Here is a 16,490-nt window from a genome sequence, read left to right as displayed (position 1 = left end):
GCATTGTCTTAAAAAGCCTGGGTCTTTGCACCCTTGGAGGAAGCACATCAAGTTCAGTTTTGCCAAACAATGACACGAGAGGAAGGTGATCAGTCTCTACGGTGAAGGTGATGCCTCTGATGAACTCGTCGAACTTCTGGATGGCCCCCGCTGTAGCCAAGGCCTCTTTTCCTGTTTGACTGTACCTTTGTTCTGTGGCTGTCATTGCCCTTGAAGCAAAGGCTACTGGCCTCCATTCAGCAGTCAGTTGTGCTTGTAGCAGGACTGCTCCGAGTCCAAAAGAGCTGGCGTCAGCAGAGATTGTTGTGGCATACGATGGGTGGTACTTGGGCAAGCAGCGTTCAGACGCCAGAAGTTCTTTCACTGAACTGAATGCAGCTTCCTGTTCATGCTGCCAAGTCCAACTAGCATTCTTGTTGAGAAGGGTGCGTATCGGAGCAGTGGTTTCTGAAATATAAGGCAAGAACCTGGCAAGATGATTTACCATCCCGACTAAACGTCTGACACCTGCAATGTCTGTGGGAGGTGGCATTGCATACACTGCATCAATCTTGCCCAGGTCTGGCTTGATGCCTTGTGCTGAGATGACGACACCTAGGAAGGAGACTTCGGAGTCCTCAAAACAAGACTTTTTTTTGTTCAAGGTGACGTCTGCAGTTGCAAGACGAGTCAACATTTGCTCAAGTCGCATTGTGTTCCTGCTTGGTACGTACAAAAATCAAGAATATCGTCAATCATATTGACAACACCCTCCTGACCTTCAAGGATCCTGACCTTGAAAATACTCCGGGGTGGAAGTGATGCCGAAGGGCAGTCGGCAAAAACAATAGCGAACGAAAGGTGTGACGAAAGTTGTCAATTGTTGCGAGTCCGCTGACAGCTTGACTTGGTGGAAGCCTGCAGTTGCATCCAGCTTTGCAAAAAATGAATGCGTCACCCAAGAACTTGTTCAATGGTAGGCAAAATGTGTTTCCCTGAGAACCACTTTGTTTAGTCTAGTCAGATCAACACACAGAAGATACTTCCCGTTTTTTTTTGGTACTACCACCAGTTTGGCGCACCTGCAGTTGGTTTATCAATACAGCAAATCACGCCGTCACTTTCAAGGTTTTCAAGTTTTTGCTGAACAACTTCATGCAGTGGGATTGGTATCCATCAAGGTGCATTTGTATTAAGTGAGAACGGCACGACATTTTGTTTCAAGCGAAGGGTGTACTCATCTCTGAGCGTGCCGATGCCATGGAAAAGTTCAGCATGAAGCATTGGCTCAGAACTGTTGACAGTACCAAAAATTTAACAACCTCAAGCGCTTGGATGGCTGGTAGACCCAGTAAAGGTACTGAAAGTGACTCAATGACGTAAAGACGGTGGGAACTGGCCTTCCCTTGCCAAGACAGATGTGCCAAATACGAACCCCGTACACGCAGAGGTTGGCCACCGGGCCCCCCTGTCAAAATAGCATCTACCTTGGCAAGCTCAACCGGGACTCTGGGAAAGTTACTTGGGACTGCAGGAACCTCAGCCCCTGAGCCTACTTTGAACTGAGTTGTGTACTGTCGACTGTGACATTCACATACTTGGCCTTAGCTGACGACTCGAGAGTGTGCAATTGGATAGCATTGAGTTTGGCCTGCCTCGACTTCCTGGAGCGGCAAACTACATCAAAATGGCCTTTCTTACCGCAGCAGTTGCAAATAGAGCTCTTTGCCGGGCACTCTGAGCGTGCAAGATATGCGTGGCCGTGGAAGAAACAGACCGGAATGTCATGACAGCGTTCCAATTTCGCGTCCGTTAAGTGTGTTCTGGCGTCAACCGGCTGTCGCGAAAACTTTTGAGTCGCAGCATCAATATTGACCATGCCTTGTGAGGTAGCCCATGCGAGTGAGCGTTCCTTGCCACATTCTCGGAGTGACGAGCTTACGTCCAAGCTTCTTTGAGAGTTAGCTTCCGGGAGCAGCAAAGCTTTTCGGAGACGCGTGTCGAGCAATCCAACGACAAGCCTGTCACTGACCAAGCGTTCTTCCACCGCCGGTGACGGGTAGTTGCAACGTTTGACTAACTTGAACAGTTTGGCGTAAAATGCGTCGACACTCCACCAGGTTGTTGAATGTGCTTGTGAAAGCGAGACGCCTCAGAGTTCATTACAGGTATGCACAAAGTGCTCTGAGAAGCATTTAACAACTTCGTCGTAGAAGACTAACGCGGCAGCGCCGAGTGAAAAAGTGTCTAGCAGCGTGCAAGCTTCCGGGCCCATACAGTACAAAAGTGTACATACTTGCATGCCTTGCGGAGCGTTCCATAGTTCGGAGACAACGGCATAGTCCTCGAAGCGAGACTTCCATGAAGACAAACTTGCTGGGTTGCAGAAGTCGAACGCATCTGGTGGTTGCAGAGTGAGGCCTAGCCACTGGGCCCGCTGTACCTGCTGGGCACTTTCGTTCGGAAGCACCTTCTTGCCGTTGACAGTCGCTGAGAGCTGCTTCAGGACGAGTTTTTCATGCTGCTGTCCCTTCAAGCCACGAAGGTCGGGAGAGAGAGCCAAGCAACCACGGCGCTCCAGAACCAAACACAAAACTGCTTTACTCAAATCACCCCTAGCTGGGCTACAGCTTAGAAGGTGCCACTGGTAAGTCAATAGGTGGCGACCCCAACACTATTGGGCGCAAAGACATACCGTGGCGCCACCTCTAGGAAGTACCCGCATGACGAAGTAAGTGGGATAACGCACGTTGAATTGCTGCTGTAGGATGCTTTCCTAGGCAGTTTGGTTGTGTGTTAGCAATGTTTATTTATTTATTTAAAATGCTCCTCGGTCTGGGTCAGCTTATTTTGAGGTGCGAGACTCACTCATTCGACAAAAAAGCACTTCACTGAATAAGAGTTATCGAAGTTGGCGAGCTTCACAGCTACGACAACGCACGCCGGCTGCAGCATTGCTACTGTTAAGAAAAAAAAATAACAACTGAAGCTACCACACAACCAGTCAGATGTAAGCAGTCATTGCACAGGTAATAGGATTCCTCTGCAAGAGTAGAGGACGTCAGGAGCCTGACAGATGCTGAGTGCCTTCGCATAGCGCCGGCAGAAGCGGCATCTTTCACCTGCTCTCTTGAACGTAGTAGAGCAAACAAGCTTGACTGTGGGGATGACATGGATTAAATTTTTAGCAAGTGTAAAGACGTGCGTTCCACACAAAGAATTATTGCGCACTGACTACCGTCAATGGCACTCTTGGTTAGAGCGGATATTCGTTTTCCCCGCGCACGGTAGTTTTTTTGTTTTTTTTAACACATATCTCGATCAGTACATCACAGCATGCATGCAATGCTGTATCTTTCGTTTATTCATGGACTCTGTCATTTGAAATTACAACACTGTACTGGAGACGCTGCCTGAGACAACTCGCAATGCATACCGTTGCCCGAGGCGGCAGAATCTTCTAGTTCACTTCAGTGAAACCTCCGTGTCAACGCGTTCATTTAGAATAATTTGAGACCTTCTGGCCTTCGCACAATCCCTCCTTTCTTTGAGAGGGCACGGCACTGCTTCATGAAGAAGCCAGCATCTTTTCCATCCCTCAGGCAATAGTAGCGTTAGCTTCACAAGTGATAAGCGCAAATTAAAATGCGCACTCTGTTTCTTCTGCCGCTCACCAAACTTTTAGCGCCAACTCTATGGACGAAATATCGCTTACTGAAATGCCTGCTGCGCACAACATGAGAAATGATAACTTGCTGACTTGCCCATTCAAATTTTGAGTAAGAAAGGTTCTGTGAGTTTGTTTCGGGCAGCTTGTGCCTGGTTCCCAAGCTTACGTCTGGGTACAGAGCAGTAACAGACCGTAGCAACAGCTTAAATAAACTTGAAGCCTGAGTAATAATGCAAGATCAAAAAGCGCAAGGCTGGCACTCTATATCAACCGAAACCGCAAAAATAAACTCTACTATTAGCTTTTAAAACGCACAAATTCAATCGAGCGTCTGCTTCAGCAACAGTAAGAGGAGTCACGTGATCCCACTTTCTCCCCTAGGTCGACACTAGCAGTGTTCGCTCCAGTGGTGGCGCTCGCACCCAATACAACAGCGCATCTTATATGCGTTTTTTTTTTTTTTTTCATTTTGCGCAACGTCTCTAATAAAATGTGGGCGCAGTGCAGACAGCTTTAGAGCTGCTTAAATCTTTCTAATCAGTTTTAATGTGGCGCAAAGGCATCTAATAGATATGAGAGGTGCTTCGTATACAGTAGAAAATATAGTAGCCGGTCTCAGTTCCGCTCATCACAGTGGTGGACTGGCATCTATCGGTAATATCATTTGTTCCGATGCAATCGCACTGAAAATTTCGAATAAGATTTAAACAAGGTCGACGACAAAACAAGATCAGCCAGCGCTTTGTATTATTTGCATCCTATAGGGACCGGGCGCCCGTTGTATGGCGCCACCGTCGCCTCGGTGGAACAGCGCCACCCGCGGCAGAGTGCCGAAACAGCAGAATGGCGAGGCAGCTGAGCGGTGCAGTCGTTTCCGTTCTGCGAGGTGTTTTTGAGCCTGTCCCTACCCGTAGTTTTGCGGCGTGGCTTTGAGAGCTTTGAGCTGCGTTGAGTAATCGCAAGGAGTATTTTTTTGACGGGGAAATCTTGAAAAAGAAAAGAGCCGTTCTCGGCAGGGCGTGCATGTTTTTTTGTTTTTTTTTGTGTGTGTTTTTTTTTTTAACCGCCCGGCGCATGGTATTTCTGTTATATACTCGAAAATGCCGCGCGCGTGATTTCAGCATGCGCTAGGAACACCTTCGTTAGGCACTTGTTAAGGCGACTTCGAAGACGGGAATTGCGCCTGCACTGCATGTCTACCTTATATTAGGTCTAGTCGGAATCTGCCTGAAGATCAAATACCGCCGAGCTGTGTAGCCGTGTAGTAGTGGTAGTTGTAATGGTCAGCGTTCGTGTAAAATGAAAAAGATGCTGCACCTGTCTTTTTTGGTAATAGCTAGGCTCAAACGATTCAGAGCAGAATAATAGCGAATGACATTCCAGTTTCAACCTTGCAACGAGAGATGTAAAAGGAGAAAAATAAACAAGGAAGACAAAAGTAGGATCCTATTTATGGTTGGAATAGCAAACACACATATACTTTCATGACTTCCCGCACAATTACGCTACAATAGCTCACTGAACCCGGCCTTGAAACCATCAAACTTAATCATAATATAAGCCAAATGAGTAATACCACCTCAGCATCATTTTTACATATACGGCAATGGTCTTGTTGAACACGTCGGAGCTGCTACATATAATTGACTTAGAAAATATTATACTATGCATGCCTTTCTCCCGACATGCTGCGGAGGTTGTGAAAAGAAAAAGAAATTAAATTTCCTGCTAGCGTTCTCTCAGCGCAGGAAGTTCAATGCGATTGACTGCACCTGCCTTGAACAAATGAAGGCAATAGTCCAATACTGTCAAACTGTTAAATACAATAGAAAAAAAAACACAGTGTGATGTGTTGTAAGATAAGCCACCAACAACTAAGAGAGCATTCTATTGTTAAATGAATCCCTCTGATGGCTCGTTCGCTAAGGTGGTCTACTTTCTCAGCGTACCACGAACTTGCGGGGCCAATACCTAGCTGACCTCGATACCTGATGAGTGTGAGGGGACACGACCATGTATGTAGTTTTCTATTTGCACGTAAAGGAATCCGGATAACTGAAAGCCATTCCTTTTACAACTTTGTCACTGCAGCTTGCCGGACTACTGCTAAATCTGTTTACATTGGCCATACCTAGAAGCAATTTCTGAGAGAGGTAAAATGGTCTTGTCATATTACGCCACAATCAGGAAATCTCACGTTCACTAAAACGCCGATGAGAAACACATGTATTTAGGCGGGCCAGAAAATGGACACTGCTGAGAAAATACGTAAAGCCGTGTCAGGTGCAACGTGAATGCGAAAAAAAAAAAAAAAACTGCTACACGGCCTTCGAAATTAAAAAAAAAAAATGCTACGTTTATGCTCGTTTCCACAAATTAAATTGTATTTTTTTTTCTTTTTGGACTTTTACATGAAGCGGATAGCAGATTTTGTGACCGTGCGGTATTGACTGAGCTGTGAAATGAGTGATTTTATTAGGCGAAATGGACATGCCACAAACAAATGTTAACAAATTCTGAGAGCATCAACGCAGAGCTCTCAGCGCATTTTCATTGGTTGACAAACGAAAAGAGGAAAAATGACAAGATCATACCAATAGGAATTGTTCATGTCTCGATCCTATATGCTCTTTCTGTTAAAGGTCCCCAGAAAGGGGTCACAAAGAAGGGTAAACAACGCCACAACACTGATAGTTATTGAACCACCCATCATTCTCCCGCAAAAATTTTCGATCTAGCTTCTGCAACACCAGAGATATCGGCGATTAAAAATGACCCTTCCAATTTTCCCCCTCAACTCGTACGCCGAAGGGAGCCATAAAAAAACAAAGAATACAAGCAAGTTCAAAGCTCCGCCCAGACATACGTCACTTCAACGAACTTCCGGTTGCCGCGCACTCGGTCGCTGGCGTACTCGCGCCAACCCGTCCTCGCTTGCACACGCCTGAGGAGTTCGCCAGTTCGCGCAGCGACGGTTAGTGTAACCGCGAACCCGTGGTTATCCTATGTTACACGGCGGACCAAACCATGGTTGCACAACTAACCGCGGTTACCGCAAACCGAGCTTGACGACCTCGGTTTGCGTCGTTAACCGAGGTTATGACGGCGTCTGTTGATGCAAGCTACTCGTCGGCGCCCGAGTGCGCGAAACGTACGAGCGGGTCTGCTTCACAAAGTTATTCATTTGCCCACTGTATCACGTTTAAAGATCGATGTATAGATTATGGTGCCGCCCGACGTATTCGATTACGGCCGACAGAGCAGCGACTGCGCACTGAAGCCTTGTCGTGCATACAGTATCGTTTGAACGGCTGGTTGCTGAGCAGAACGCAAAAAAATATGCGGCCTTAGCTATGAAAGTACACGAGTTTGCAATGCTTGCAGCACGGGATGCCGCGAGCAGGCTGAGGTACGTTACACAATTACCGCGGGGGTGGAACGTGCGAGCGCGGCGAACGCCGGCGCCGTGCGTGACCGTCCCTAGTCGTCGCTAGGCTTATTGTTTCGCTTCGAAGCCGCGGCGGTCGACGCTTTGGAACATGATCAACATTGTCGTAAATCGTCTACTTATGAAACTGCCTTATAGTGATTCCCATCCTGCCATAGTAAAATAATTATAGGATTAACTCTGCCGACGCATTAATCGCAGAGCTAGTACGAGCAGATCGGATCAGCCGAAATGCACCAGCGGCAGCTGGCTTGAGCAGAAACTAGCTTGTATCACGGCTATCGCTCTTACCAGCAATTTGCTGCTGGTCAGCGATCCTTACGAGGGCTTCATACTTGATATTCGGCTCAATATTCCAGACGCCAACAAATTTTAGCACGCTTTATTTCGGACATTGGTGCTAACGATCCGCCGTGTCGTTCGCGAACGGTATGCGGGGGGAGGGGCCACAGCGGTGATGTTTACGGCGGTCAAGGAGGTGCTGCCATCATGCGGTGCTTGACCGTGCTGTTGACGCCTCGTCGGACGACACTCCGATACTCCTGAAACCATGTTATATAAATAAGATATTTGTAAATGCAGCTTCGTTCTGCTGATCCCTGCGTCGCTTCGGTTGTTGCACTTAATGGGCAATGGCCACCTAACCGATAAGGGCGGCGAGCTGTAACAGCCCGCACAGAGTTCGAGCAGCGCACGAGCAGACGACTTTCGCAGCTACCGGAAGTGTGTTCGTGACGTCATGGTTGCAGTGACCGCAGCGAATGGCAGCTTCTAGCAAGCCTTGCCAGTCAACCGACCCGTGACGTCACGGGATTAGGAAATAGTTCCATGCGACACCGCCAAGCGACATTCCCTCTGCCCGCGAATTTCAAAAAACGCTGTTTTTAAAAATTAATAATAAATTGCTGGCTTTGCTCCAAGGAGTTATACTTTGCGTTAATGCTCACAAGCATGTGTTCTACACACTGAACACGTTTATCAGTGGTTTCTTGGGGGCCGTTTCCGTGGACCTTTAAGAGAAAAAAGTAAATTATCTTTGACTATGTCAGCGAAAGTATCCGCACAAACATTGTCTCTGCCCATCACTGAAGATCGTAACGCAGCCCGAACGACGATGGTGGAGCTGCCTTTTCTTTTTCCGTGCTGGGATTTTCTTGTACACAGGCGGGGAAATGGTAGCGTTGTAACTTACGCTGTTGGGTTACTTCGATTTCCAATTGTCAATAAAGTGACTACAGATGAAGGAGTGCGGCTTCGGCTCCGAGACTCTCGTGCCGTCACTCCTGGGGAACAGAAGGCACAGAGCATCCGGTAGCAAGCGGAATTTAAAAAGTTCGGCACTTTCCATGACCACACAGTAACCAAATATGTAGATTCGTGCCTTTGCCTTTCAAAGAACTATGCTTAGGTCACCCGCCACTCATGTTTCTGTGGAAACCCGTAGAAATGAATCGACTTAAAAACGTCCGACGAGTTTGCGTAGCTGCCAGTGGAGCCAACAACGCACCACGTTTCTTCAGCCTTGTTCGACCAGACTTCATTTCACTGGACATATTCACACAATTAACTAGCCCAACTTTCTGTTCTCTTGAGGATATATTCAGGCACGTCATCTAAACCTTAGGATTTCCAATTTCCACACAAACCAACGACAAACAGCACCCTCCAATGCGCTGGCAATGCGCCGACCGGGGCCGGCGCATTCCGGTGATTGAGCGATGCTCCGAGAGGCGGCGCCACCCGTTTTGCTGTCCGGTCCCTATGGTTACAGCACTTCAGTTATAAATCCAGTACTAGTGCAAACCTGCACTGGGGCAACCACACAGTGCCTGGAACCACAAAATACCACTGACCATATGTCGTTAGTCAGAAGCCAGATGTCTTCCATCAAACGTTTAAGAGGGTGAACAGGTTGGGGTGGCAAGGGAGTAGTTCTAATGTTGAGAGGGCACCTACGAAGACGTGCACGCTCCGCACCTGGAACTGGCAACGCCTTCCTGCAAGAACCATTCAGAAAATTAATTGTAGCTACTCACCTCCTGAAGCAACACAAATCTGACCCGTAACACTTGAAGCAAAGCGATAATTTAAACAGGCAACCTAGAAGAGTCAACATTAAATAACAAGACAATGCGTTAAGGTAAAACACCTTTAGCAAGCATTTAGAATTTTCTAGCCAAAATAAATGTGAACCACACTGTGATTTTAACTCACCATTCAACTAGAAAAACAACTGAATCATACTAAGTAAGCAATGAACTGAAATATACAGGATAGAATCACTTGAAACCAAGGAAACACTATTTGAGAAAATGTAAACCCAATCCAAATTATTTACCTATATGGGTGTGTTCAGATAAGAAGGGTAATCGAGGTGCTATGACCATTTTTTCTCTGTAATTTTTATATTTGGTGGACAAATGTCTCCACACAAAAGCATGGACCTTAGTTTTGCAAAGTACATCGTAGTTTTCTCAGGAAAAAATCGTATATCACGAAAGGTGGAAAACGCCGTTTTTGCCATTTCAAAAAGTTCCAAGTTTGGAGACCTGCTCCTTCTGCACTAGGATCTTGTCATCTATTACTTTTTACGCACTAAATCTATGCAACTTTTACTGTAATAAAACCTATTCGACAGCCACTTTGTTTTTGCAATCAGTTTAGTAAATAATGACAAACTGTGCTTTAGGAGCGGCACGCTGCAAAAATGTTTTTCAACCTTGCATATTGGCACGATTCCTGAAGTTCTTTGCACTAAAACTTTTTCTCTCTATTATTCTGGTTACATTCTTAATTTCCAACAAAATTTGGGGCTCTAGATTGCTAGGTGTGTTCTCTACAACGCATCAGAACCGCCCGAAATTTGAAAACAGCAAAAAAGGGGGGCAACTTTGATTCCAGCTTAAAAAAACATCTTCAATTTTTATGAAGATCCCTCTCAAGAATCCTCTGTACCTCAGATATATTAGATAGAAAAGCTGTTGCATTTTATTGTTTAAAATTAAAAAATAAATATAATACCTAGCGCTTGTTCTGAAAATTAGCAATATTCAACCCTAAATTCTAGCAGGACTCAATAAACTGTTGCCACTCAAACTTATTGTCTATATTATCCAGGCCTTGTTCTTTATTTCTGGAAAAAATTAAAGCTCTAGACTTGTCCGTTATTTCTCCGTATTATATTGAAATCAGCCAAAACTCAAAATTATCAGGAAATGAAAAAAATTGATTCAAATTTAAAAATTTACCCCCACTTAGATTTTTATCAAAATCAACCTAGTTTCAGAGCAGTAAAATCCGTATTTGGAGCAGCTCACAGGAAAAAGAACTGCACTTTGCAGCATGAATTCAAATTTTGGAGCTGTTAAACAGAGAAGAAACCTTATCTTTGGGACAAAAAAAAAAAAAATGAATATCGGATCGTATGGATGTCGTCCAAGGAAAATCTAGCAAGGGCCACTTATCACAAGTGCTTGGCATATTTCGTTCAGGAATCCGGCATGCACCTCTTTCTATAAATAAGCGTTTTGTACTGCAAGGCATGGTATCACACATGCAACAAAAAAATGCGAGCCATAAGACCAAGCAGATTATTTTTTTCAAGCTTCATGGCGCAAAAAAAAAAAAAATAAAATAGAGAACTAGAAAAAAAATTAAAAAGCCAGAGAATGCGCTTTTTTTTTTTTTGCAACTAGCGCGGTTTGACAATCTATATCAGGGGATCTTGCTCATAAGACTCTTAAAACAATTTTTTACTGTCTGCGAAATCCACAGCTTTTGTCGCGCGACAGCAGCTCCAGTAGAGCCCAATTCGAAGCTGTGACTGCTATCAGCCTGTGCCCAAAAGCGAGCGCAGTATCAAAAAATAAAACAGTGATTCAAAATCAAACACAGCAAAAAAAAAAAAAAAAACGAAAATAGCGACCAAAAGGCGAAAGGGTAAATGCTGAAAACAGATACGAAAGCAAGTCGTAAGCAAAGAAAAGTGATGAGCGAGCGCGTCCTCTGCTGGCGATATACACTTTCAAGGGGCTAGTGATGACTCTGTAGTTTTGACTAGATATTTAAAGACGAGGTGGGCAATGACTCACGATATTAGGATATTAAGCTATAAATTTCGTGCACAGAGCAGACTTTACAACACTTCGATGTTCCGGTGCCCGTAAACCTTAATTTTGACAGTCTTGGGCTGCACTGCGGCATTACGGAATTCAAAATCTGCCTGCTGCATGTTTCCTGACATGCAGAAATATGCCACTGTATCAAAATGGCGAAGCTGTTGGACCCCTGATCTGAGCTCACAAAGGCTCTTCATGCATGGATGTAGTCAATAAGAGGAGCCGTTAACACTTCTTTCAAGTTCATGGAAAGTGGCTATTAGATCAATTGTTTTACTAGCTACAGCCTGTGTGAAAAGTTGGAGCTCACGGGGTGATGTGACCAAACATTTTACCTTCAGGAGATCTGAAACAATGAGAATTCATTATGAGCTACGCGGTGTGGCTCCAACGTGATGTGGCTCGGAAGCAAACTACCTTGCTGGGTTAAAATAGGGTACAGAAAGTCTTCCTTGTGACCACAGCACACATCGCAATCATTGTACTACGCACTAGGCATTTACATAATTGTGTGCAGGGCTTAAAGCCAGGGGAGTCTTGGGAGGTTTCAGATCCCCCTCACGAGGACGTAGGGGTAGTATTAATCCAAAACAGTCAATCATTTTTTTTTTTTGTCAGTGATGGTCGCAAATTTTTTGCTGTCGTTTCTAAAATTTCAGTGTGATTTTTAGCAAGATTCATTGCACGATTTCCAAAATTCGAGAAAGGAAAATAAAAATATTAGAGGGTCGCTTAGATGTCTGCTAACCCTTTGAGGGTTTTTACGGCGGCGATTTTCTGTCCCACAGGGTTTTTGATGTACCAGTATGGTTTTAATCCTCGGTTTGAAATTTCACATCCTAATGACGATGCATGCTCACTGGGAGGTGCTGCCACCCCCTAGGGCTTACAAGAAGTGCTTGAAATTTATGGCCCTGCATTCTTGGAAGATAAAGAAGATAAATAAGTGATTTGTAGCTTTGGCAACATGTGAGAAGTGCAAAATTTGATTTCTATCTTTATGGGCGCTTCTCTGCAGGGGATGAACAGGGCACTTCCCTGCAGGGAATAGACAGAACCGATTCCTAGCTACAGCTTGTGGCCCTGTCTGCGGCAAGGCCCTTGCGTGGTTTTGGTTATCCCCCCCCACTTTGTGATCGCAATGTAGGCAGGCAAAACTTGATTTTTATTTTTATGGCCACTCAGGCAGAAACGGATATTTATCTTTATTGGGGCTGCTGTTAGCTTATTTATCATGGAGGCTCACCAGGTATTCCTGCTCTCCTAGTTATTTCCTGAGGTTCCTGAGTTTGCACTTTGGAGCAATGTTGACTTTAAAATACGGTTCATAATATTTTTCTACAACTTTTCCCTGACTTTACTCATATTGAACACTCAAAATTCGCAATAAAGTAATTTGACCATCTGGGGAAGTTTTTTTCAAAACAATTCGACCCTCAAAGGGTTAAGAAGAGAATGGCGAAAGCCTACCCTTCCTCTTCTATCACTTGCCTCTTACTGGCATTCGTTGCAGGGCTACATATAACTATAGTTAGTTTATAGGAAAGGAAAGATGCAGTACCTGTCACACTTTCTCTGGCAAGTGCGAGTGTAGACGGTACACCATCACTCCTGTCGCGTGACGTTCCTTGGTGCATAAAGTGCATAAAGCATGTCACTAAGGAGCAACAATTTACGAAACTGAATATCACGCGAGCAATACACAGGCACTTCCGTGCGTGACAGGAAACGGCAGTCTGAACACAACGATGCATTCAAGTGCAGTTGACTGCAGAACCACCCCCAGCGTTCCCTGCTCACTGGCCCCCTCTGTGGCGGCCAGTCGCGCCACTCAAAACATTCCAGTACACTCTAGTCAAGTCGATTTCATTTTTAGTCTCTCCGTTAGGACTTTTCCATGCCCATTTCCGGTTCTTGCATTTGCTGAAGAAGGTATTCATGATTCGTAAGTTATTGCGCTCTGCAAACTTGACTAGTAACTCCCCCCTGCTATTCCTAGAACCAATGCCATAGTCACCTACTGCGTGGTCTCCTGCCTGCTTTTTCCCTACCATGGCATTGAAGTCGCCCATTAGTACAGTATACTGCGTCTTTACTTTTCACATTGCCGATGCTACATCTTCATAGAAGCTTTCAACTGCCTGGTCATCATAACTACATGTAGGTGCATAGGCCTGTACAACCTTCAGTTTATACTGCTTATTAAGCCTAATTACGATGCCTGCAACCCTCTCATTAATACTATAGAATTCATCTATATTACCCGCTATATACTTATTGACAAGGAGACCTACTACTAGTTGTCGCCTCTCTGGTAAACCTCGATAACACAGTACATGCCCATCCTTCAGTGCAGTATATGCCTCATTCGGCCTCCTAACCTCACTAAGCCCAATGACATCCCATTTCATGCCCTCTAGTTCCTCGAACAGCCACTGCTAAACTAGCTTCACTAGCTAGGGTTCTAGCATTAAACGTTGCCAGGGCCAGTTTCCAATGGCGGCCTGTCCAGCGGAGCCAGGTATTCTTAGCACCCCCTGCTGCGTCACAGGTCTGACCGCCGCCGTGGTCAGTTGTTCCGCAGCCGCTGGTGACTGAGGGCCAGGGTTTTATGGAGCTTATCATAGGAGGTTGCGGCCAATTACTGCACCAGGGTGGCCAATACCTGTTCTGGTGAGGGAGTGCGTTGCCGGAGGTGTTCACCGGCATCAGGTCACACCCCAAACCTGTTGATGCAATTCCATCAACACACAGATTTTTTTTTTTTTTTTCATCCGGTGGAGAATTGCGCGGCACCGGGATTTGAACCCCGGTCCTCTTGCATGCGAGGCGGATGTTCTACCGCTACGCCACCGCTGCACTTTTGAATTTGTATGTTTTCTATGCCGTTTTCGTCCGTGTCGCGTTTTCGCTGCCCCGCAACCTTGCCAGCTAAGCCACTAGATGGCGCTGGCTGTGCCCTCCGCGCTGCACATCTCTTTTTGAGAAAATGGTTCTTTGGTGCGCATTTCTTCTGTAAGATCCGCACTGCGAAGATGTCTAGGCACGCGAAGCAAGTTATTGCGAACGTGTACGCTCAGAATAGAGCCCGTTTCTGCAGGAACCACTCTGCCACAAAATGAGCGCGGAGTGATATGCCTCCTTTTTTTTTCTTGCGGACAACTTGCGTAGCTTTCGCTGCGTTGCACCTGATGTATGAAACGGAGTATAGAGAGGCTGAGGTCCGCGGGAATCACTTTGAACCCGAAAAAGGGACAGATCGCCGCGACCCGAATAACACTTTTGAGGTTCACGATCGACAAAAGCCACATTCTGCCGTGTGATAAGCTCGAAGCCTTGCTTAATTTTCCGTCACCGACAAATTTAGCCGGTCTTAGACGCTTTCTGGGATAGGCAAACTTTTATCGCCAGTTCATCCTGGATTGCGCAACGCTGCAGGTGCCTTTGACAAAACTTTTGAACAAGGGTGAGCGTTAGAGTTGGGGTGCCGAGCAAGAGGTGGCACTACGAAACCTCATTAAGGTGCTCGCGGACACAGCTGAGTTGCAGGGACCCGGCCTAAACAGGGAGTTTGTGATTCAAACAGACGCGAGCGGCCTGGGCTTAGGAGCAGTGTTGCTTCAGGAGCACGAGGGCGTTCTTCGTCCGGTGTCATTTGCGAGCCGTTCGTTGACTCCGGCAGAGAGGAACTACTCGGTGACAGAGAAGGAATACCTGGCGATAGTTTTTGCTCTGCGGAAGTTCGACTACTACGTCGACGGGGTAGCATTTGTGATAGAAACCAATCACATGGCACTCATCTGGCTGAGACGGCTCAGTGAGCCGAGCGGTCGCCTGGCGCGTTGGGCCCTGTTACTGCAGCATTACGACTTCACCGTGCGCTATAGAAAAGGGAAAAACAACGCCGTGGCCGATGCACTCTCGCGAGCGCCAGTTCAGAAAGAGGAAGGTCATGCAACCGACCATCCAACAGCGAGCCAGAGTGAGGGACAGACCCGAGCCATAGCCCATGCAAGGAACGCGGACCAACCGTTCTCGGCGACAGCGTGAACCACGTGGACTATGCGAGTTCCGTGGGGATCGTGTTCAGCAGGAGGGAGCTGCTCGAAGCTCAGCAGAAAGATCCATTTTGTCGAAAGGTGTTCAACGGGCTCCGAGAGCTGGGCGGAGCGGTCGACGCGCACATGGGGGCAGCTGGTAATGCTGCCGGTGCAGAGCGCTTGGAAGCAGCTGCTAGTGCCGTGAGCGTGCTGGATTCTGACGGCGTCCTGCTGTGTCGTTCCCCTCCGAGAACGACACAAGAGAGGCGTTCAAGGTGGTGATACCACGAGTGTTAAGAGCAGCACTTTTGCACTACTTTCACGACTCGTGCATCGCTGGGCATGCGAGCGACCCCAAGACTTACACTAAGTTGTGTCTTTGCTACCTGGCCTGGCATGAAAAGGGATGTAACCCGTTACGCCCGATCATGTCATGTGTGCCAAAGTGTGAAGCCATGAGGCGGACGGCCGCCCGGCCTCATGCAGCCGATTAACAGCCAGACTCCCTGGCAAATCGCGGCGTGTGACATCATGGGACCGTATCCCATGACACCGAGTAGGAACAAGTTCATGCTGGTGATCACGGATCACTTTCAGCAAGTGGGTAGAACTTTTCCCCCTTAGAAAGCTGATGGCACGAGTGATCATTGAGAAGCTGATGGAGGTATTCACCAGGTTTGGTTTCCCAGAGCAGCTGATCACGGACAATGCGTCCTATTTCAATGCGAAGATGTTCGTAGATTCGTGCGATGCACTTGGCATTAAGCACAAGAAAATGACCACCTATCATGCCCAGTCGAACTCCACGGAAAGAGTCAACCGCAACATCAAGCACATGCTTGTCGCGTTCTCTGAAAGGCACAAAGATTGGGACTCCTATCTGCTGGAGATCACGTTCGCTTTGTGGTCGACTGTTAATCGATCGACTGGGTATGCGCCGTCTTCTCTCAATCTGGGTAGAAAGCTGCCAAATCAGATGGACCGGGTTCTAATGGACAACAGGAAGACGCCAGTCGCTTCATCGGCACGAGCTGATTACGCGACACAGCTGCGCGCTAAAATGACGGAGGCCTTATGCAAGGCTCGCCACAACCCGAGTACTGCTAGGGCGCAGCAGAAAGCACAGTAGGACCGCTCGCATCAGGAAGTTCACTACAAAGTGGGCGACCTGGTGCTTCGGCGCCAACACGTTTTCAGCGATGCTAGCAAACAGTTTGCGGCTTCGGCGCCGAAAT

At 46.7% G+C, this 16,490-nt stretch overlaps 1 protein-coding gene across 2 annotated transcripts in view; it reads right to left on the bottom strand.

Annotated features, from left to right (window-relative positions):
• LOC146183187 (uncharacterized) overlaps nt 1–16,490 on the bottom strand; it is a 122,415-nt gene that overhangs the window by 65,812 nt on the left and 40,113 nt on the right. For both annotated transcript variants that reach the window (XM_084608699.1, XM_084608698.1), the window contains exon 3: nt 8,951–9,094. In XM_084608699.1, the coding sequence (XP_084464825.1) occupies nt 8,951–9,094 (144 nt within the window). The remainder of the gene's footprint in view (nt 1–8,950; nt 9,095–16,490) is intronic.

This window comes from Amblyomma maculatum, chromosome 7 (assembly GCF_055883805.1).
Source record: "Amblyomma maculatum isolate TAMU_Amacu chromosome 7, ASM5588380v1, whole genome shotgun sequence".
In the NCBI taxonomy this organism is placed as follows: Eukaryota; Metazoa; Arthropoda; class Arachnida; order Ixodida; family Ixodidae; genus Amblyomma; species Amblyomma maculatum.
Note: the sequence above shows the minus strand (reverse complement) of the source record. Positions and strands in the feature narration are given on the sequence as shown.